Below are 23,742 nucleotides of genomic sequence, written 5' to 3'. Positions count from 1 at the left end.
GGGTAAGATGCCCGCGAGAGGCAGGGGGGAGAAAAGAAAATCAAAGAAACAAGCAAATACTGTGAAGGAAAGAACTTTCACTCACAAAACACCGACGGGGGGAAGGGAGCCCGGAATGACTAGGCCGCGCACGACGCGCGAATAAAAAACGACCAATCACACACAAAGCCGCAACAACCACAAAACCAAAACTAAACAAAAAAACACACAACACACACAACAAAACAACCAGCGGAAACCCGACAAAGACACGAATGGGAAAACACTCAAACTTCGATGCCATGGAGAGATTGAAGCAAGCCTCATTGCCCGAGGGACCAGAAGTGATCCCCGAGGGACCGGATATTATATATATATATATATATATATATATATAAAAAAAAAAAACACCCTTAGAGGCCATTTTTCCCCGCAAGCGGGGGTTGGCCTTTTTCGGGAACCGTGGTAGTTGTCGTTTTTCGGTCCCCTTTTTGAAGCAATGCTTTACGGCCGGATGCCCTTCCTGACGCCAACCCTTTTTGCCGCCTTTAACGACAAGCAGGGAATTACCAGTGAACTGGTACTCAATTAGCCGACCTCGGAAGGATGACAGGCTGAGTCAACCCCCCTGGCGTTAATTCAGCGATCGACCGGGTTATATATTATATATATATATACACGTACATAAATACACACACCATCTAATCATCATCATTATTATACTAAAATACACCATTTGGTGTCTGTCTGTCTGTGTTTGATTATTTTTTGACCGCGATACATTCTGTCGTTACTTATCCAATCTCAACCAAACTTGACAGGGTGACTAAAGGTTACATTATGAAGGTTGTAGCACATTCATTTGCCCCTCCTCCCCAAGGGGGGTTTGTCCCCCGAGCAGGTTTTCCCCACCATTACAGTCAATGGGGTTGCGTGTTGAGGTGTATATCGATGTTAAATTATCTTTATCGTGGCGTTTTTCCAAGGTTGCTTCTAATAACAAAACTAACGATAATAGCATAATATTGTCGTGCAACTGCGATTAACATCAAAGTTGCGGAGGCCGATTACGAAGCTTTTAAGTCCCGAGGCGAAAACTCAATAGCGGATTCCAAATCAAGCACACAGGATGGAGGGAAACGGCAAGAGCCCCGCAGCCTTAGCTATTAAAACCAAACAGGAAACTGCGTTCGGGTATATGTACAAAAATAATATAAGGATTTATTAATGAAAAGCAAAGACAGTGAAAAAGCACACGCCAGTAATAACTCTAATAAGAAGCCTAAATTGGGATCCCACACACACACAACAGATATCAAACACTATACGAGGGAGATGAATACGAAAATAACACGTTTTTTATGCAAGTGTATTCGCGGATACGGCCTTATTTCGTCCGTCTTCTTCCCGGCCTGGACGAATCCTCCGTCCGCCTCGCATGCCCCGCTAGGCCCGAGCCAACACCCTCGCCGCTGCACCCAAGGTCCCGCTCCAAGCTCCGATCCTCTTGCCGCCAACGAGGTCCGTGCACCAAGCTCCAACAGCTCCAGCACCGCTCCACTCGGGCTACAACTCAGCCCAATTGGGGTCGGGATCTCTGAATGACTCGACTGGGAATCCAACTGCCAGCAAAGGCATCCGGTGCTCACTCAACTCAACTCTTGTGCACACGAACTCTTGACTCAACTCCGGGCTCATCCGAACTGCACTCAGCTCGACTCTGTTCAGCGCACCTCCGAACTGCACTCAGCTCGACTCTGTTTAGCGCACCTCCAAACAGCACTCGGCTCGACTCTGTTCAGCGCACCTCCGAACTGCACTCGGCTCGACTCTCTCGACTCTGTTCAGCGCACCTCCGAACTGCACTCAGCTCGACTCTGTTTAGCGCACCTCCAAACAGCACTCGGCTCGACTGTTCAGCGCATCTCCGAACTGCACTCAGCTCGACTCTCTCGACTCTGTTCAGCGCACCTCCGAACTGCACTGCCGAAAATGGCGTCCGACCCTCGATAATATCCTTGGCCGATGACGTCACATTGGCACACTGCTCTGCCAATCAGAGCCTCCCACGACTCGTCCAGGTCCCGCCCTCTGCGTCACTGCCACTCTCTCCACTCCTGCTCCTTCTTCATAGCACATGCTATGCGAGGTTGGTAGGCCTTTCGGAGGTGTAAATGGTGGTGGCCAATTGTGGCAGTGTTCCAGCCCGATTTCTTCTTAAGTCATGTCAGGGGGAAGGGCGTCATTTAGTGTTGTACTAAAGGGCATAACTAATGTTTATGTGGTTTGCAGTGCCATAATGGACAAAGGTTTGATGACCAGGTTGGACTCACAGGGGCGTTATCTTTAATCCCTAACTACTTAACACTTGAATCTCCTGGTAGATCCACAATCATACATCTTATCCCGACAAACGCCAAAACATGAGGAACTTATTACAGGTAGATTCCCTATCGCGACAGTCGAATACCTACCTATACAGATCTACCTGGCTCCAAATATTGCTTTACCCCTCAGACATAAAATATTAACGTTATTACAAAACAATATTGATACCAATAATATCCCACCTCCCCAAGGGGTTTTCCCTCCTTGAACAAACGTCGTCAATGTTTATAAATAGCTTACCATGGTGTTTTCATGGAAGCAACGGCCTCTACCGGAAGTAAAAATATTATAAACCATAAACACGCATGATTAGCTTTTTTAACAGTCGCTAATGCTGTTTATAACCCTAAACAAAGAAATCCCGACATCCATGAGGTAAGTTTCACTTACAAAACTGAGCGAATATCTACTGTACTCTATATACCCCACAATGCACAAGGGTTGGGTTAATAACATGACCCTTCCTGCTGCTAACATGGCGTTTTTCGTGGCAAACTTTTGACACTCGCTCCCGCTGTTTAACATGAAACAAAGAGAGAAGCTCGGGTTGTGCTCATTTACCAAGCAGCTAGCTAGCGCTTGCCAAGCCAGCCGTTCCTTAACGGTTTTGAATGTGGTGCTTGCTCGAATGCTTAAACCATTTGGCGATCTCTCCACAAGAAACTTGGTAAATTAACACATCCAATGTTCTTGAGGCCCACCCATAGATCGACTGTAATCTATGTACCCCAAAGAGGAGACCCTTCTTGCCGCTCCCGTAGTGAGCGGGTGTATTAGTGTATATGTAAATTTTAAAACGTTTTTTTTTATCAATCAATCATTCATTCATTCATAAACGACCAGGCAACTCGCGTTTCCCTGATTGTCCGACAAGATGAAAGTTTACAATAAAATTAAAGCAGCAGGAAAAGGCTCAGGAGTCAGGACGAGTTCGCTGGACATTTGTTTTTTGTACTTTAGCCAACGCCTTCATGTACCATTCCTTCTACATATAAACATTTATCGTATTCCGAGTCCTTATATAAAGCAAAACTGATCATCGCAGAAATGTCATTATAATGCCCAGAAAAAAAAACAATACAATAAAAGGAGGTTACCGTTAGGCCCATAAATATCCGATACATTTACATTTACAATTTAGTCTACAAAACTCACAATCCACTTCTAAAGAACCTACCTGCTTTGGGACCGACCAGCTGACGATTGATAATGCTGTTTAAAATCATAGTTATACCATCAACAGGTAGATTAAATATAAACCAATATTAACTTTAAAACGTGCACGGTAATGAACTTTTCCCGCGAACAACTCTGTATTCGGCGCCAATATGACGTAACCCGTGATGATTGGCTACTTGTAAACCCGCCTTTACACGTCACGGGCGAAGTCATATTCATATTCAATCACCTTATTTATTTTACATAAATCCGTTATTTTATCACCTTTTGGCTTTTAACGCAGTTTGCGATCGTGTATTTTAATATTAATTGGAAAGCATCGCAAATGATAATAAAAATCCTTTTCGTCTTTTTCTTTCGGCCGGAAGCACCAATCGGGGATGTGGTCATTTACCAAGCAGCCTTATTTCAAGGTTTTCAAAATTCATTAGTCATTTAATTACCCTTATTATTTCAAACGTGCTGTTTCACAGACACAGACACAGTTACTAATCGCTGGATAACCTACATAGCGGTGTAAAGACGGTGGTTTTAAAAGCGGTGCTGCTGATTTGATATATATATATATATATTTGTTTTTCATTTTCTTCAATAGGTTGCCTCAAGTTATTTTTAAACTGAGAATAACCTCCGATAAGTAAAGATAAAACAACTGAGTGGATGTAAAACGAGCATGGCGTAAGCCCTTACGAAAGGGTATCATAAAACAACAACAACAACAACAATCCTTACCGCATCTGACTATGAAATGTGAGTGTTTCAATGACGTTCCATTGGAATAAGTTGCATTTCTCTACAAGTTGCGTTTTGTTCAATCACCTTGACTAACATTGAAGTACCTCACGCTGAACCTCGGGATCCTCTGCTCAGGTATAAGACGGACGGTGTATGGTAAGGTTAACAATATTTCTTGTATGCCATTATTCACATGTGCTTTAATCGGTTTTTCTTGAAGCGTCGTTTTTATGTTGATTTTTACAGTTACTCCACTACCTGGTAACTTATTGCAATCATTCGCTTCTCGATTACTCAATAAGTATTACCTGCCGTATAAATGTGCCCGCTGCTCTTTCGTTTTTTAGTTTCAGTGAGTGATCTCTCGTTCCCTTATAATATTTTCTACTATTTCAAATAAAGTTCATTCCTTTACATTAATAACCATTTGATGAAAGGTGTGGGAAGTCCCCAAGCCGCCTCCTAAGGTGTCCCTGGATTGTCGCCTACCTTTTCGAGTACCTGTTTGTCTTTCTCCAGACGAGGGGCTTGAAGCTTGTATACACGATACACTACAGTAGTCCAGGTGTGGATGAACCAAGGATTTGTGAAGCTGCAAGGCAACTTTTCTAATTCTGTATGATAATTTCTTTTTATCATACCAAGGACTATCTATGTTGGCCTTGTTAGTTGCTAATGTCATCACAAAATTCATGGCTGCTAATGTCATCACATGGTCACATGGTTCCTGACTGCTAATGTCATCACATCGTCACATTGTTCCTGACTGCTAATGTCATCACATCGTCACATTGTTCCTGACTGCTAATGTCATCACATCGTCACATTGTTCCTGACTGCTAATGTCATCACATCGTCACATTGTTCCTGACTGCTAATGTCATCACATCGTCACATTGTTCCTGGCTGCTAATGTCATCACGTGGTCACATTGTTCCTGACTGCTAATGCCATCACATGGTCACATTTTTCCTGGCTGCAGATGCCATCACATGGTCACATTGTTCCTGGCTGCAGATGTCATCACGTGGTCACATTATTCCTGACTGCTAATGTCATTACGTGGTCACATTTCTCCTGGCTGCAGATGTCATCACATGGTCACATTGTTCCTGGCTGCACATGCCATTACATGGATCCTTCCTGCTTATGTCATCAAATGGTCACATGGTTCCTGGCTGCTGATGCCATCACATGGTCACATTGTTCCTGGCTGCAGATGCCATCACATGGTCACATTGTTCCTGGCTGCAGATGTCATCACATGGTCACATTGTTCCTGACTGCAGATGTCATCACATGGTCACATTGTTCCTGGCTGCAGATGCCATCACATGGAGCCTTGCTGCTAATGCCATCACATGGTTCCTGGCTGCTGATGTCATCAAATGGTCACATGGTTCCTTGCTGCAGATGCCATCACATGGATCCTTGCTGCTAATGTCATCACATTGTTCCTGGCTGCAGGTGCCATCACATTGTCACGTTGTTCCTGGCTGCTGATGTCATCACATGGTCACGTTTCTGGCTGCAGATGCCATCACATGGATCCTTGCTGCAGATGCCATCACGTGGATCCATGCTGCAGATGCCATCATGTGGATCCTTGCTGCAGATGCCATCACATGGATCCTTGCTGCTAATGCCATCACATTGTTCCTGGCTGCAGATGCCATCACATGGTCACATTGTTCCTGACTGCTGATGTCATCACATGGTCACGTTGTTCCTAGCTGCAGATGCCATCACATGGATCCTTGCTGCAGATGCCATCATAATCATCATATGGTCACATGGTTCCTGGCTGCTGATACCACAGTGTGACCCGCTTCCCGGCAGACAATCTTCCAAACAGGCAGTCTGAGATGCACTTGCGCCCCTGGTGTATCATCGCAAAACAGCCACAAACCAAGCTGGGTTTGAGGGAGAAAACTTAATGTGAGGATCTTTCCCATTGGCGCGTGTCCAATGAGGGTAGGTACAGCGTGGATGGCTTTGGAAAATCCCTATGTCATGACGCATGACGGCAAGGGGAGCCTCATCCCGTCCCTTGCTCAACCAGCAGTGATGGAGAGCCCCTGCTCCCTCCAAAATCGGCAAATGGGAAAAGGTCACACTGGGAATACACAGACTAACCTCACAATGCATTTCCCCTACCAAACCCCTGGGCAATGGCCAAAATGTCTACCGACCACATAAATTAAAGAAATAACTGTCTGGGGATCCCTACGTGTACATAATTGCTCTCTCCCAGCTCCCCCGGTACATTTCCAAAACCATAACAATGTACTTCAACACTGTGTGGGGTATCGTGTTCTATAAACTCTCGAGTTGCTTTGGTTGTTGCACATCATTCTTGCATGAGCCTCACTTTTATATACAAAATATAATTGAGGGTCCTTCAAGTTAACCTGTCCAGACTTACCTCCACTTTTGATAATGTTCACATCATTCCGAGGACACATCTGTGTCAGTGACATATTACTGAACTGGATGTCATGAAATATGTCAATTGCACCTAATATGACATATTCGTTCACCAGAAACTCTATTACATGGTGCCGCTCCCCAGCACATGACGGATTGTTTACCGCTATCCTGAAATCGTGATCGCCTTTTGCAGCTCTATTGTCACTTCACATGAGAGTTACCTGATGTTCCTGCAACCAATGCACAACGTTTCAACGATCGGTCATTCTTTTGTAATGATGTGAATCAAAAGGAAACGTTTACCGTTACTTTACCCACAGAGTAAGTGTCTTTACATTGAGGAAGATTGAAATGGTAACGATGTATCCAGTTTATATCACTTTGATCAAGTTTCTGAAACTACCTGCATGTGTGCAGATAAACCAAATGTGTTTTGTCAGATGATGGTGCTGAAATGTATATTCTCTGCGGTGTTCAGTTCTAGGAAAGTAGTCTCCTGGTAAAAATTACATTGGGTGGTTTACCTTTGCCTTCCCATCAGTCAGGTCAGGAATTTGTAATTTCTTCAAGGTGCCAAGAATAACCCCCCTTTTGCTGAAAAACACTGAGATCTTGACATTCACTAAATAATTCCAGCAAATGGGGCAGTCAGTTTAACATCCATCTGAGGAACGGCGCACTTTGTGATGCAACAACCAGCCTGCGGAATGTCAATCCAACATGTCATAGTGTGGTCAGGAATCATACTAAGACTTGATAGCTGAGAGGTAAGTGTGCTACCTGTGCACCATATTTTCAGACCAAAGGTGACCGGAATGTGTCCTTCCTTATTAACCAAACTTGTGTTCGGATATTGACTATAAAAAACAATCAGGATTGCGCAAGTTAAACATTGTCCAATACGGGACCTTCAAAATTACGTAATCCGTCCCAGACTGCCAAGCACACATGTGCAGAATGTATAATCAATGACGTCCTCCAGGGAGGCCGGACGTATATCGAGGGTGCCAGATAAGGAATGTAGCATATACTCGTAAATGGCTCACAAAGCTTCTAAAAGAAACCAAAAATACTTGGAAAGGTTCTTGCGAGAAAAGAATGTGGCTCTGTACAACAAAAGATTTAGATAACTTTCTGAACTCACCCAAAAGTTTATACATTGCAACACTGTCAGTTAAAACGATGATGCTTCAGGCGTCCGTGTGACGCAATCTGATGAGGCTTCAGGACATCCGTGTGAGGCGATCTGATGACGCATCAAGACATCCGTGCTTGTCGCTCTTATATACAGTTCAGCGGTCACTCCAAACACCTGAATCCACAGCAGTCCTGGATCTATGCAGGTCTCTTCAGTACAATTATAGAGCTTAACGGCATTCCCAGCCCCACCAGAGACATAAGTATCCTGCCTGACGCACAGTCCTAATGAGGTATAACATACTGACAAAACCCAAGTACACACAACATAACTTGAAGCTGTATTATTCACACTTTGCAAAACCACTTGTGAAACAATACAACCGCTTCCTCTCGCTGGCCCCCTCTCTCCCGGGTTTTTTAAATATTTTTATCCAATCAGCAAGCGCTGTGGGAATATCTCAAGATCTTGCAAACATTCCTCAAACATCCCCTGTGTTCTCGTCTTTCAAACACATGAAGCATCAAGGGTTCCCTTAGCAAGCAATCCAACACTATAAATGAAAACCTTTTTCGAGACCAAACAATAACTCCACCGAGGCAAACAAATCCTCGAGGAACATCCATACTGATATGGTACAAATATAGGCACAGTTTAAACGATCCAGCTTCCTGCTTGTTAACCGATGACCCGTGTAACCTGCATATCACCACATTTTACACGCGAGTACACCCATTAATCATGAAACTTAAAAAGCAATAATCACTCGTTGCTTAGCGTTCATTACAGCATATCGATCGATCGGGTACACTTGTACTGTATACTAACATGGACGTTTTAACTGACAAACACATACTGCAAAAACTCCTGACGATGTGGGCCCATTGAAGGCCTCTGGATGGGTACGTTCTATCCGATCTCCTCGATCTTTCCGGTCAGTGAGTGCACTTTGAACCTTGCAGGATGACCTCGTGTGATGTGTGAACATGGCAGGCTTAGTGATTTATTTAATGGATGCCATCTTACCAACATTCAGGTGGACTTCCCAGAGGGAAACACCATATATGGTTTGGTTGCTTCTTAACACCATTGGGGCTTGTCAATGCACAGGATAAGTTTTAAATGATGATAATTACTATTAATCATGTTTTGGAGGAAGGGGATGGTGGGAGTGGGAGTTGTATGGGCTGAGGGTCGTTATAAATTAAATATAAAATTAGTTTCTGGCCCACAAGAGAAATGATACTAGATTTTTGCATCTATTGGTGAAAGGAGACTCGTCCATCCATCTGTGTGTATGTGTTACTAGCAGAGTTACTCGGCGTTGCCTGGAAAATAAATTGTCAGTCATGCAATTTAGTTTTGATATTCTGTTTATTATACCCTTCTGTTAAGTAACACAATATTCTTTGTGGGCTTTTTATAGTCAGAGGAAGCCACACCTCTTTTGAATGCCCTGCTGTCCCGCCCCTAGTCTAAATAAATCTGATGCGCCCATGTTTTTTGTCGTGAAAAGTTAGCCCCCATTATCCCCCTCTTCCCTCTCCAAGTCACTTCCTTCGGCTGTCCATGAGGCACAACCGAACAAACAGACGTTCACAAATAGGGATTTAAGATATCCATGGCTGCTACAAGCTTGTTTTGGCTGCCACCAGGAAATGATAGGAACCCGACACCTGTTCACTGTTCGTAAGATTTGCACAAAAAGGGATGGGATTCGAGGAGGGACAAGAGCATGGTTTTAAATACTGTGTACACCCTTGTTGATACGCACTTCAATGTGTGTGTTTTAACAGCACAAACAATATGGCCCTGCTTGGTGGAAGGAATGACTCTGCCTTGGGAGAGCAAGAGATGGATGCAAACTCCGCACTGATGGAACTCGATAAAGGTGAGATTTTTCTTACACCTCCTACAGCCGTTATAGTTACCTTGAACATTAGCCGTTTGCTACATCTCTATTTCTGAAAGCAAATTACATTTTCAAAGATATTCTTCCTCGTACCTCTCGATTTTCGTTGATAAACTCAAAAGTTTATAGCAAATCATCAAAAAATATTGTTACGTTTGTGGGAGATAGGTGAAAGAATACCAGAGGAAAGGTAGCACTGTATAATTGTAGGAGAAATCTCGATGTACTTAAGTTTGGGAAACTGTAACTTAAGGTTGTTTATGTGTTCTTCACACTGAAGACATGCTAATTCGTGTTGGGATTCAAGGTTAGTTTTCCCCAGTGTGTGATTCCCCCTGTGATCAATCGCTAACATTTTACAAACTAAGCTAAGCCGTCTCCATGAACACTTATTGCCGACAAAAGCCAAGGAAGAGCTGATCGGACTAAGCCCCGCCTCTAAAGGACCTAATAGGAAACAGGCCACGCCCCTGAAGGACATGATTGGCCCAGAGGATGTGGGCGGGGTGAACTGGGAGGGAAACAACCCGATTGGCTCACCTGAGTGAAGAGGAAAAGGTCTCTCTCTCTCTCACTCTCTCTGTCTCACTCTCTCTCTCTCTCTCTCTCTCTCACTCTCACTCTCACTCTCACTCTCACTCTCACTCTCACTCTCTCTCTTGGATCTGACAAGATGCTGACCATTTTGGTTGTGTTGGTGCATTTTTGAAGAGAGCTGGTGCAACTCTTGCAGTGCCGGTGTGAGGAGGTTTTGGTGACTGCTGGGCTCGTGGTGGGAGCTGGGGCCGCGCTGCGCTTGCCAGGCTGGGAAGTCGAAGGGAGGCCATCTTGACTGTTTGCTTCACGCTTGGGCGTTTTTGATTCACGGCGCCACCGCCATATTGGGGTGCTTCGATGTGCGGGCCTTTCCTTGGCCGTCGTCACTTTGCACTGCCGACCTCACCAAAATAACCCGTTGGACGAGCTAAGTGCACTAGAAAAAGGACATTTTATTTTATCTTTCCCATATGTGTCCCTCTTTGAGTCAGTCTGTGTGAGGTACCTCTGTAGGAATTAGTTTTTACCTCAGGTTTATTTTGACATTTTCACCCCTTGCTTTATTTTTTATTAAATCCTTATTGTGGTATTTTCATTGTCTTGTTTCCATGGTATTGGGTTCGGGAATAAACCCTTGTCTTTTCGATAAGATAAACGTCTCGCATCCTTTCATTCCGCGCATGTAAAATAACCGCCATATATTCGGCCGCTCGACTCAGGAGTAAAAACTGTCTCGGCTATTCGTCCAAGGCTGGTCTTGACTAACCAAGGACAGGACAATATCCTTCTTAATATTTTCATTTGATTGATTAGAATTCCAATTTTAACCATGAGGGGTTTAAATTCCATCAATGCAGGTACAATGCAGGAACTTTTCAAATTTCACTCTAAAGTTTGAGGAGAACATCGCCTTAAGGGTGCTGATAGCATCGCATCACTCAGAGTTATCGTTCTCTTGGAGATGACAAGTGTGGGTTTGGTTCCTGACCTGGCATATTCACCCCGGTGCTTCGCTTGGTACAGCATTCGACGATTAGGTTTACATCCTTCACAATGGGACATCAAGCCAGGTGTTCGATCTGCTCACATTGACTGGTAGGGATAGAAAGGATATCTCAGTCTTTCAAAATGCAAGAATATGCCATTGTGTGCCATACCCTGTCCAAACTCCAAATTTAAGCGCTAACTGACAGCACTGTGTGTCAGAGCACTGGTGAGTTGATTTTCGTCCATGGAAACCTCTTTGGCAGAACCGACGTTATATGAATGGCAGTGGCAACAGCAACATCTTGCAATCTTTCACAGCTGCACAAAGCTGTCGTGGTCTATTTCCAGGATGGCAATGAACAGTGTGTCATGTGCTGTGGGGGAACATTGTGTATTTCTTTTTTTTTGTATACACTTTATAATTGCTGCTCGATGCAGGAGTGAGAGCAGAATGGAAGGGAACAAAAGGGAGAAACAGCAACAGCAGATTAGAAGTGAGAGTAAGATCAAGGGGAGGGGGAGAAGGACACATGGGGGTGAACAAGCTGTACACAGGCTAAAGTAGGGAAAGATCAGGGATTAGACAAAAAAGGAACAAACCAACAAACAACAAGAGGTGAGGGACGTTCACAATAACCTGGAAAAAAGGAGTTTATGGGAATGGAGTAATTTGGGGTAGAAGAGATCGTGAGTATGGATGGGGGATGATCTGAGTTTCTGGTGAACAGCTGGCCGGGATGCTGGTGAAGATGAGTGGGCTGGGCCACTGGTGAAGCGGAGGGGGGCCAGGCCACTGGTGATTCAGAGAGGTGGCCAGGCCACTGGTGATGCAGAGAAGGAGCCAGACCACTGGTGATGCAGAGAGGGGGCCAGGCCACTGGTGATGCAGAGAAGGAGCCAGGCCACTGGTGATGCAGAGAGGGGGCCAGGCCACTGGTGATGCAGAGAGGGGGCCAGGCCACTGTTGATGCAGAGAGGGGGCCAGGCCACTGGTGATGCAGAGAGGGGGCCAGGCCACTGGTGATGCAGAGAGGGGGCCAGGCCACTGGTGATGCAGAGAGGGGGCCAGGCCACTGGTGATGCAGAGAGGGGGCCAGGCCACTGGTGATGCAGAGAGGGGGCCAGGCCACTGGTGATGCAGAGAGGGGGCCAGGCCACTGGTGATGCAGAGAGGGGGCCAGGCCACTGGTGATGCAGAGAGGGGGCCAGGCCACTGGTGATGCAGAGAGGGGGCCAGGCCACTGGTGAAGCAGAGAGGGGGCCAGGCCACTGGTGATGCAGAGTGGGGGCCAGGCCACCGGTGATGCAGAGAGGGGGCCAGGCCACTGGTGATGCAGAGAGGAGGCCAGGCCACTGGTGATGCAGAGAGGTGGCCAGGCCACTGGTGATGCAGAGAGGGGGCCAGCCCACTGTTGATGCAGAGAGGGGGCCAGGCCACTGGTGATGCAGAGAGGGGGCCATGACGCTGGGGAAGCAAGAAGGCTGCGGGAAATGAAGGAAGCACGTGGAGTGTGTCTAGGTGTTGCGGTAGTTGTAAACATCGCCTTGTTGAACGGTTGATCCGGGCAATCACCAGATCGATTTCTGCAATGTTTGAGCAGAAAAACGTATTAGTATTGGAAGTTTTGAAACGTTAATTAGTTTCCATCTAAAATGTAATTGAGAAAAAGTTCCACAAAAAGTCGTTTGATCAGAAAACAGTTTGGACGGGAAGTTCTAAACGAGTCCAGATTTGTCATCATGTGATTTCCATGTCTTTGTAACACTCGAGCATTTGTATTTTTCTTTTTTATTACTATCCTGTCATTGTGATGTGAGTTGAGCGGTTTTGGCTTTTTCATGAAAGTGTTGTGATGAGAGACGAAGTTACGAGTATCACTAAATTTGAGCAGATTTTTTTTACGTATGCAAAATCTCATCTCTTGGGAGAGTAAGTTGACAACCCATTGATAGTTGGACAAGATGTGGACACTACAAACGAGTGGAAGAATGAACGGGAGGAGAGGAAAGGGAAGGAAACCGAGTTACCTTTTAAATAGAAGCGAAGCAGTTTGGGCAACATCAATAGAACGGGATAACGTGGTGGTGGTAGTGGTGGTGGCTGTGCACTGCCAACTTTTGTTCAGGCCTGGACTGAAGAGTTGGATTGAACAGACTGTGGAAGGTGGTTACACTAGTGCCTCGGTTCTTAACCTGTGGGGCGCGCCCCCCAAGGGGGGCGTGAGTAATTTTCAGAGGGGGCGCGGGACGGCAGTATAAATGTCTAAATAACCCCAAACGGAAATTATAATCCCCCTACTGAAAAAAATTAATTAACAGAAAAGATAGCGCCTTATATAATTCCTAGTTTGTTTCAGTCTCAACTAACACTTATTTTTTTCTTCCGACAGATTATTAACTGGAATCGAAGTCAATGGCAATGAGTGCGAAAAAGAGGAAATACCAAGACGAGTACATCAAGTTCGGATTTGTGGCACTTCAAAAGGGTGACGCAGAGGTTCCTCAGTGCGTTATATGTTACATGACTCTGAGAAATGATGACATGCGGCCAACATGTTTGGAACGCCACTTGAGGACAACCCATCCTGAACTAGCAGACAAATCACAGGCATTCTTTGTGGCGAAAAGGGAAGCCTTGAAGCGAGCTAAGTTGGACAGCAGTGGGACATTTCTGCAACAGACGTCAAAGATCGTTGAGGCGTCCTACGAGATTGCCCTGCTAGTAGCAAAGAACAAGAAGAGCCATACAATCGGAGAGACTCTCATTAAACCGAGTCTACTGCGAGCGGCAGAGCTCATCCTGGGGAAGGATAGTGCGAACAAACTCTCGGCTATCTCCCTGTCGAACGATACCATCAAGGGACGGATCGATGAAATGTCTCAGGACATCAAAGAACAAGTGACTGACCAGATAAGGGCCTCGCCTGTCTTTGCCATCCAATGCGACGAAACGACAGACGTGGCTCAGTGTTCTCAGCTGCTCATGTATGCTCGTTTCATATTAGGCGACAGCGTGAAGGAGGAAATGCTATTTTGTCATCCCCTGGAAACTTACACGACAGCAGCGGATGTCTTTGAAGTGGTATCGAAGTTCTTCGAAGAAAATCGACTTTCATGGGACGCGTTGGTAGGTGTTTGCACAGACAGAGCTCCGGCCATGCTTGGCTCGCGTTCGGGTTTCGTTACGAAGGTGAAACAAAAGAGTCCCTCTGCTATTGGTACACACTGCGTTATCCATCGTGAGTCCTTAGCATCTAAGACCCTGCCCGCTGAAATGAGGGATTTCCTGAACCTGGCTATCAAGGTAGTCAACTTTATCAAAGGTGGAGCCTTAAACAGTCGCCTGTTCAAACAGCTGTGCAAGGACTTGGACTGCGATCATCAAGCCTTGCTTTTCCACACAAACGTGCGTTGGCTTTCGAAGGGAAACATGTTGGGGCGAGTCTACGAGCTGAGGGAAGAAGTCGCAACATTCCTAGACGTGCAGCGGAAGGCGGATCTCTACAAAATGTTCCAGTCCTGAGAATGTCAACTGTCTCTAGCTTACCTCGTAGACATCTTTGAAGCACTCAACGGTATCAACCAAAAACTGCAAGGGAAGCACATAAACATTATCACGCAATACGACGCCATTCGAGCCTTCATCGCTAAACTCGACCTCTGGAAATGCCGAATGGAGGCCGGAAACATAGCTTGTTTCCCAAACTTAGACTCTGCCGTTCCGGACGGCCTTCTCGATTCAAAGTTAAAGAACCAAATCATCAATCATCTGACTGAACTCAAATCGGAATTCATCCGCTACTTTCCTGACTTGGACGAAAAGCGAAAGACCTGGAAATTCATCAGAAACCCATTCCAATGCGACGTAGCTGATGTTTCGGACGAGGTCCAGGAGGAGTTTCTGGAGCTGAAGTTCAACTCCTCGGCTGAGGATGACTTTGAAATTCTGGACCTGGAGACATTCTGGGTCAAGTATCTTCCTGTTTATCCTCTGATCTCGCTTCAAGCTGTTCGGATTCTGACGATGTTCGGATCCACGTATCTCTGCGAGGCTGCATTCTCCGTGCTGGTCGCTGTCAAGACCAAATACAGAAGCAAGCTGAACGTTGAAGGAGATCTGCGCTGTGCTCTCTCTGGCACGCGACCACAAATTCCGGATCTGATAGCTAAGAAGCAGTGCCAACCATCTCACTAAAATTTAGTGAGATTTTTGGCATTGCTTCTTTTGTGACTAAATTGTTGTTTCATTGATTTTGCGTCCTTTGACGTGACATTTCAACAAACGTGTTTTGTGTAGTTACCCTTTCCTTTCATCGATCCGTGCCTTGAGCTTGTTTGCGTTTTGATGCAATAAAACGAGGTTTGTAATCTCTCCTTTGTTATTTTGAAAGAACATTATCTGTTCAGGGGTACCAGATCCAGTGTTTGAAATAAGCCAGGGCCCGCCCCTGGCTGCCATGCTTAGGGCCCTGGCTGTTAACAGAATCTATGTCAATAGCCAGGGCCCAGGGCCCAGCCCTGGCTGGCTTCAATATCAACGAACAAACCCCTCAGAATGCACCACAGAGCACCTAGAATTCAAAAATTTCCTGGTGGGGGGCCACCCAGACCCCCCCCCCTGCCAGAGGGGAAACCCCTCTCGCGCTCTCCCCAACGAGCGGCTTTGTCAGATGTAGGTGGAGGGGGGCGTGGAGACAAGCAACAATTGCTAAAGGGGGCGCGACACTAGAAAGGTTAAGAACCCCTGCACTAGTGGGAGAAGAGAGGAACAGAGGAGTTGCCGTGGGCTTTCGGTGTGGATTTTGGAAGTTTCACGAGTAAGGGGTTACTGGAACAATTCATGCATCCAGGAAGGAGCAGGGAGATAGAGCAATACTGGAAGAGAGACCACCAACCTGTCTGTGAAGAGAGAGCAACAGGTGCATTTCTTCTGCTTCTTTGTGCGAATTTCCAATGAAAAGCGCTTTGGATTTCACTGCATCTAGTCGAGATAGTTGTGAAATGAGGTCAGCCCAATGGGAGAGCGCTACTCCATTAAACTATGGACGAAGGCCTTGTAGGCTCTGAGATGTTCTGATTTAACAAAGAAGCATGGAGGATGCCCAGTCTGCGGCTGCATTTGGAGGCCAGCTTTGACAAAATGGGGCAAAGGGAAAGCAGTGAGACATCCGACAAGTGGACGCCCTGCAACACAAGGAGAGGAACTGCAAACGGTTGTGAGCAAAGTCCCGCAAAGCTCTGTTGTGGATGGAAATGGCTGAGAGGATTAGGTAGTGGTGAGCAGCATACGTGAAATCTTGGAGAGGATTAGAGACAATACATTCAGGAAGACGGTTCCATGGGCGAGATTAGGGAGTTATTCAAGAATGGAGATGAGCGTTGAGTTTCAGGGGAGTGTTATCATTAAATGCTTTCTGGCACAACGTGTGTGACCTGGAGGAGCAGATGCATGGCCGATTTGACTGGAGGAGCAAGATCTCCATTATACTGTAATTCTAATATACAATTATACATGCATAATGTTGAAATACCACGAGTCATTTTAACAGCTGTTGTACTTTTTTCACATAATAAGTAAAACTTTTCCACGATTTGAATTTGAAAATTTTGAACATTGATGTAAATCTGTTGAAAAAACCCCAAAACAAAGAGTGCTGGAGTGAAGTCGATGGCTCGCCATCGCAAATCCCGACGCTTCCCACCCAAAGCGAAGTTGAAAATGGCAAAAAATCCCACGAGGAATGATCCAATGTCAAATTTTGAGTTAATTTTTTTCCCGTTTTTACCCATGTGACCCTAAGTCCCTGCCTTCTGGGGCATGAACCGGGGGTTGAATCCAAAAAATCATCTCATATTTCATGCATACCCCATTGTTGATTACATGTACAAAGTTTAATTTAATATGTTTTAAAAATGTGTCCATAATTATGTTTTTTATTTGACCTTTTGACCCGGCCCCAGGGAGCGGGGCCAAAAATGATACTGCCCTCGCACGCTCATGCCATGTTGTGATCATAACTACAAAATTTGATGAACTTCTGCACAGCCGTTTAGGAGATAGCGTGATGGACGGAAGGACGGACAGAGAGACGGATGGACAGAGCTAATTACAATATCCCGGGGTTTTTTTAGCTCACCTGCAACGACGTTCAGGGGAGCTTATGCGATGGCGCGTCGTCAGTCCGTCCGTCCGTCAGTCAGTCAGTCCTTCCATAAACACTTGAAACTTCACCCACATCCCCCCCCCCCAACACCCCCCCCCCCCCAAAATAGATATTTGCTTTTTTCTCAAAACCTACACACACAATTTTGATGAAACTTCACCACAACCTTCATCATTCATGATGTACCAATGTTTGTTCAAGGCATTGGAAAAATTGGGGTCTGATGAGGTACACGGGGTGGGAGGGGGCGGGATTGCCCCCCAAAATTGGTATTTTTTTGTTTGTTTATTTAAAGTCTCATGATTATGTTAGTATGATTCTACCTGCTGCCCTGTCTTCTAGCAAGCATTAAAATTGGTTTAAAATACTTTAAGTCAGTGCGCAGTATACTGTTTATTCTACCAGGTGAGCGCCAGGGGTATTGCCCCTATGTTTTTGAAAAGGCCTGGGGATAAATAGAAATAGAGACTTGTATTCCATGATAAACCAACATTCATTCCATGAGGAACTAACATGCATTCCATGAGGAACTAACATGCATTCCACGAGGAACTAACATGCATTTGATGAATTGGTCATTGTATTGAAATCTGTGACGCTATGACTCTCTCGCTCCGCTTAGAGAATCCCAAGCGTTCAGGACACTCAATCCCTAAATACGTCATCCAAGTGTCATCTTCCAAAAATAAAACGAAGACTATTCTCTCTTTCACTCTGTATAGGTGAACCTGCAGTTCCGTTTGACTGGCATAGCATGGCTAACATGTGATCACAATACAGATATCAAACTTGATTTCTCCACGATATCATCCATGGTCGTTGGTGTGTAATGTTTTCAGGTTTGCGCTCTGGGAAAATAGGAGAGCAGTGTGAGGCTGTGGTACGTTTCCCAAGCCTGTTTGAGAAGTACCCCTTCCCCATCCTCATCAACTCTGCCTTCCTCAAGCTTGCTGATGTTTTCAGGGTTGGGTAAGCCTTTTGATGCACCTAACCACAGACTTACGACTGGTCGGTAACTCTTACTCTCATGCTCAAAACGGATGTGTGTAGGATTCGGCACGTTACCTCTCTCTGTATTTCCACGGTTTGTGCTCACGGTACTGTGTCCAATACGATGATGTCCTATGTGGTTGCAAAAGCTTTGCGGAGTATTGTTTGGCCTCTCTCATGCTATCACCTGATACGTCTGAAGCTTCTCAACAACCTCCCTTCCTACCCACACCAACATAATCTCTACCTGCTGCTTTGACTTTCTCTCCTGCGCATCCTTTGCCTCATTTATTTCAAGTAAATTGGTTGGTTGCGTTTGTTATTCTCTGTCTGTTTGTCACTCGCCTACAGGTCACAATTATAAACCGATCGTCATGAAACCACCAAATTGTAGAGGTCGTCACAATTGAGAAGCCTATTGATTTTGAGGTCAAAGGTGATCTGGAGGTCAAATTTCTAAAATTGCCATTTTTCATGTGATTGATTTGAAATTTGAACAACATTTGTATATTGAGTCACTAAATTGGGAAACCATCTATTTTTGAGGTCAAACGGTCAACTCAAGGTCAAACTTCCAAGTACATCAATTTTCATCTGAAAAACCATCAATTTTCATCCGATTGACTTGAAAATTGAGCAGCATTTTAATAGCGCCTCACTAAATTGGGAAAACAACTATTTCATGTCAAAAGGTCAAAGGTCAACTCAAGGTCAAACTTATAAAATCAAATTTCATCTGAAAAACCATCACTTTTCATCCGATTGATCCGTGCTTTGATCAAGATCGTCAATTTTAATCTTGATGAAATGGACAATTTGATGGATCAATGGCAACATTTTTGGTGGGTGGGAGGGGGGGGGGGGGTGGATTTTGCAAGTATTGTGCTCTGCATGATGTCTTCTTGTTTATTTGTTTATTTTATCTCTACCCCTGACCCGCTGCTGCTGCCTCTTCTCCCACCACTCACCCATCACCACTTCTCCCCCTTCTTTCTCCTTCTTTTCTTCCTGTACCATTCCCAACCATCGCTGTTTTGTTTCATTCAAACTTGCGATGAGAAGATGGTGAAGCTCCTTTTAACCTCCTTTAACTACTACAACCAAACACTTGGTGTTTGATGAGAAATGTCTTTTCAAAATGTAACTTTCTTTTTCTTCTTTTTTATTTTTATTTTTTGCAGAAACAATTTTCTTCGACTGTGCGTTCTCAAAGTAACGCAGCAAAGCGAGAAGCACCTCGACAAAATTCTCAATGTGGATGAGTTTGTGAAGAGGGCCTTCTCAGTAATTCACAGCAACGACCCTGTCGCAAGAGCCATCACCATCAGGTGATATTCTCTCTTCACTTTGATCTATGGCATCTTGTACATGCATCACATGCAGAACAAAGACATCATAGATCTCAATGTACTTTTACATGAATTACAAGGCCATTGGTAGATAATGGACGAACACATATGGTACATGGGATATGAATCTGTGTTCCCTACACCATGTGCCAGGAGTTTGGACAGGAACAATCTTAACCTTATTTTACTCTGTTTGCAAATTTAAAGGCTGATGTTTCCTTTTTTTAAACTTGAACTGAGTCGTATTTTATTTACTGAACTTGTATTGATATTACATATATACGCGCAACGAGGGGAGGTGGGTATTGGTGCGACGAGGGAAGGTGGGTATTGACACGGCGAGGGGAGGTGGGTATTGGCACGACGATTGGAGGTGGGTGTTGGCGCAACGAGGGGAGGTGGGTGTTGGCGCGACGAGGTGTGGTGGGTGTCGGCATGACGAGGGGAGGTGGGTGTTGGCGCGACGAGGTGTGGTGGGTGTCGGCGTGACGAGGGGAGGTGGGTGTTGGCGCGACGAGGTTTGGTGGCTGTTGGTGCGACCAGGGGAGGTGGGTGTTGGCATGACAAGGTGTGGTGGGTGTTGGCGTGACGAGGGGAAGTGGGCATTACCACGACGAGGTAAGGCGGGCGTTGGTGTGATGGGGTGAGGCGGGCGTTGGTGTGACGGGGTGAGGTGGGCGTTGGCGCGACAAGGGGAGGCGGGTGTTGGCACGACAAAGAGAGGTGGGTGTTGGTGCGACGAGGTGAGGTGGGTGTTGGCACAACATCACTCTCTTCTGATGCATGCCCACAGCTGGTCTAATATCATTTTCTTCTGTCACTTTCTAGCAAACTGTATTTTTTACAATGTTGATGCATTTTAATGAAAGAGCTAGTTAAATAGCAGGACATCTAAAAACCACTTTATTATGTCTATTATGTCTATGATGCCATTACAACATACGACGGCTGAGTCGGGCTGACTTCACCGACCGCCGTTTTAATGTATATGCCGTTCAGCCCGAACACGTCGTCGAACCTGTCATATATTACAATCGCCATGTTCTACCTTTACATTTTTCATTGTTGTGAAACACAAACAAACCGATTGTTAAATTGACCATCAAATATCAAAAGCATCGGCGTTACGGGCCTTCAGCGACAGAGTACGTCGAGACCTTAGGCTTCGTGCCTTCATCCCTCGCCTTCAGGCCGTTTCGGACAAATTAGCCCAGGTTTCTTAATACAGTAGTATCGTTTTCGTAATAATAATAATAATGTTAATAATAATCTATATATTATATAGTAAATATAACTGTAACCTTTTAATCCCAATGTTGTGAATGCAAAGTTAATGGATTGAAGCGGTATATGGTTCATAAATCAATGATAAGCAGTGTACGGTACAAATAACACGGAAGTAAGGAATTAGCCTCGGTTTTTTAAAATAGTAATATCATTTTCGTAGTAATGATAACATAACGTTAATATTATAGTAAATCTAATCATAACACTAATCCCTTCATAGTGAGCGCAAAGTTACTGCAGGTTAAAATATATCATATATCACAATCGCCATGCTCCACCTTTGTGTTTTTGATGCAGTGTGAAACAAACAAATTGACATTGCGCTTCCGGTCCGGTCTGGAGAAGACGCTGGTGTTACTTGTTCGCCGCTTCTCCGACTGGGTCATTGTACATAGTCTGCTTTTCTGGTGGTCGTGGCGGCTTTTTGGCCGTTGGGTCTGCTCTCTGCTCGGTCCCGGCTCTGCTCCTGGCTTCGCCTGCCCGGCTCTTCCACTGTTGCCTCAGGCCCGCTCCCGTTGTTTGCGGCCGTTGTTTGCGGCTGCGGCTGTTTGCCACTGCGGTCTTGGTTTGCGGCTGCGGCTGTTTGCCGCTGCGGCCTTTGTTGGCTTGGCTTGCGGCTGCGGTCGTTTGCCGCTGCGGCCTTTGCTGTCTTGATTAGCGGCTGCGGTCGTTTGCCGCTGCGGCAAGGCCTGCTCGTCCTCCTCGGCCTTGGCCTCGTACTCGTCCCTTCGCTCCTGCCTGGCATGGCTCGAAGGTACTCCGCCGCAAGGCTCCTCTGCTCAGCACTTACTCCACCCCATCATGCATCTCTGCAATCAAATACCACGGACTCCTGCGACGACCCAGATATATTCATGGAGGCTCTGGTCGTAAGTTTGTTTACTTACAAACAGGTCACTTCATTCCCGTACTCTGGTCGGCTCAGCGCACTCCCACTCATCGTCCCAGCGCACCTGGTCACAGCAACGCACATGATCGCACCTCCTGTCTGCAAACCCTGGCTAAATCACCTGAGTTCATCCCCACCGTACAAACAAACATGAAGCTTACTCTGTTCAATACCCGGTCCCTCAACAACAAAAGCCTCATCCTGAACGACTCCATTCTGGATAATAAACTAGACTTTCTCTGTCTCACTGAAACCTGGCAACAACCACTGGACTACTTCTCACTCAACCTCACTACACCCAATGGATATTCTAACATCAATAAACCACGCTCGGAGGGCCGAGGTGGTGGAATTGCCGTAATACACTGACAGGACATCCAACTGACAGGATCAAGACCAACCTCATCTCCATCTCATCTGCTCCATCATTTGAACACCTGGCTTTAAAACTCTCTGGTCGCACGCGGTCAGTCATGGCTGTCGTCTACCGCCCTCCCAAACCACACCCATCATTCCTGTCTGACTTCTCCTACTTTCTGACCCAGCTATGTTCCCTCTCCCCTTCAATCCTCCTCCTTGGTGATTTCAATATCCACATGGACTTCACTGACTCCACAATAACCACTGACTTCACTGATTTACTCACCTGCTTTAACCTCACTCAACATGTCGACTTTCCTACCCATATCCATGGTCACATTTTGGATCTTGTCTGCTCCACTGGATTAAATTTGCACCATCTCTATGGCTCCGACCTCACCCTCTCTGACCACTTAGCCATCACTCTGACCATCAACATCCCCGCCCCAACACCAAGGCATTATCGCACAATCAACTTCCGTAAGCTAAACGCTCTTTCACCTACCTCATTCTCATCCACCCTCTCTGAAAAAATGTCCACTTCTCCCTTCATTGACCTCCACACCCCTTCCGACCTCACTGACTACTACAACCACACTCTCTCCTCCTGCCTTGACCAGCTTGCGCCTGTAAAAACCAAAACAGTTTCTTTCACCCATTCTGCTCCCTGGTTTACCCCTGAACTCCACCTGATGAAAACTCGTGCTCGCCAACTTGAAAGACTCCGCAATAAAACGGGTCTCACAGTTCACTCCCAAGCCTACAAGGACCACCTACAACACTACAAAGATGCCCTCTCCCACGCCCGCGCTGCCTACTACTCTCAAATTATCCACTCTGGCTCCGGAAACCCAAAAGCACTCTTCTCGACAATAAACAAACTCCTCCGCCCCCTGAACACCACCACCCAGTCATTCACAGTAGACAACTGCATCTCCTTCCTCTCTTTCTTCCAACGCAAAATTGACAACATCTACAACAGCTTGACCACCGCCGCACCCGCTCCCCCTCCAACCACCTGCCCCCCCTTGTCCTGCCATCCCCTGTCTCGGTTCTCCCCAATCTCCCCTACTGACCTCTCTGAACTCCTCATAGGAATGAAAACTGCCACCTGCACTCTTGACCCCATCCCCTCCAGCTTTGTCAAAGCCTCCCTCCCTGCTCTCTCTCCACTTATCATTGCAACAATAAACTCCTCCCTGTCTACAGGCATCGTCCCACCTTCCCTCAAAATTGCTGCTGTTACCCCCATTGTAAAAAAAACCTGGTCTAAACCCTGACACCCTAAACAACTTCAGACCCATCTCCAACCTACCCTTTCTGTCAAAAGTTTTGGAACGCGCTGTAGCCACTCAACTCAAACATCATCTCTCTGCCAATAACCTGTATGAAACATTCCAATCCGGATTCCGGTCCAA

General features: G+C 45.8%; 2 protein-coding genes across 4 annotated transcripts in view; one reads left to right on the top strand and one right to left on the bottom strand.

Moving 5' to 3' along the window:
- DTL (denticleless E3 ubiquitin protein ligase adapter) overlaps window positions 1-3,697 on the bottom strand; it is an 82,838-nt gene extending 79,141 nt beyond the window's left edge. The window contains exon 1 of the mRNA XM_068129988.2: window positions 3,545-3,697. Coding sequence (XP_067986089.2) covers window positions 3,545-3,593 — 49 coding nt within the window. The 5' untranslated portion in view covers window positions 3,594-3,697. The remainder of the gene's footprint in view (window positions 1-3,544) is intronic.
- Window positions 3,698-4,247: 550 nt separating this feature from the next.
- The window catches only part of INTS7 (integrator complex subunit 7), a 58,706-nt gene continuing 39,211 nt past the window's right edge, over window positions 4,248-23,742 (top strand). Inside the window, exons 1-4 of one of the 3 annotated variants that reach the window (XM_068131101.2) lie at window positions 4,248-4,296; window positions 9,646-9,740; window positions 18,289-18,418; window positions 19,621-19,767. In XM_068131101.2, the coding sequence (XP_067987202.2) occupies window positions 9,656-9,740; window positions 18,289-18,418; window positions 19,621-19,767 (362 nt within the window). In that variant the 5' untranslated portion in view covers window positions 4,248-4,296; window positions 9,646-9,655. Of the gene's footprint in view, window positions 4,417-4,558; window positions 4,847-9,645; window positions 9,741-18,288; window positions 18,419-19,620; window positions 19,768-23,742 lie in introns of those variants that run through there. The other 2 variants (XM_068131099.2, XM_068131100.2) reach the window with 2 other exon arrangements.

The sequence above is a fragment of the Myxine glutinosa genome, chromosome 11, assembly GCF_964187855.1.
Source record: "Myxine glutinosa chromosome 11, kmMyxGlut1.1, whole genome shotgun sequence".
NCBI classification, from domain to species: domain Eukaryota; kingdom Metazoa; phylum Chordata; class Myxini; order Myxiniformes; family Myxinidae; genus Myxine; species Myxine glutinosa.
The sequence above is the reverse complement of the archived record's forward strand: the minus strand, read 5'-3'. Positions and strand labels throughout refer to the sequence as shown.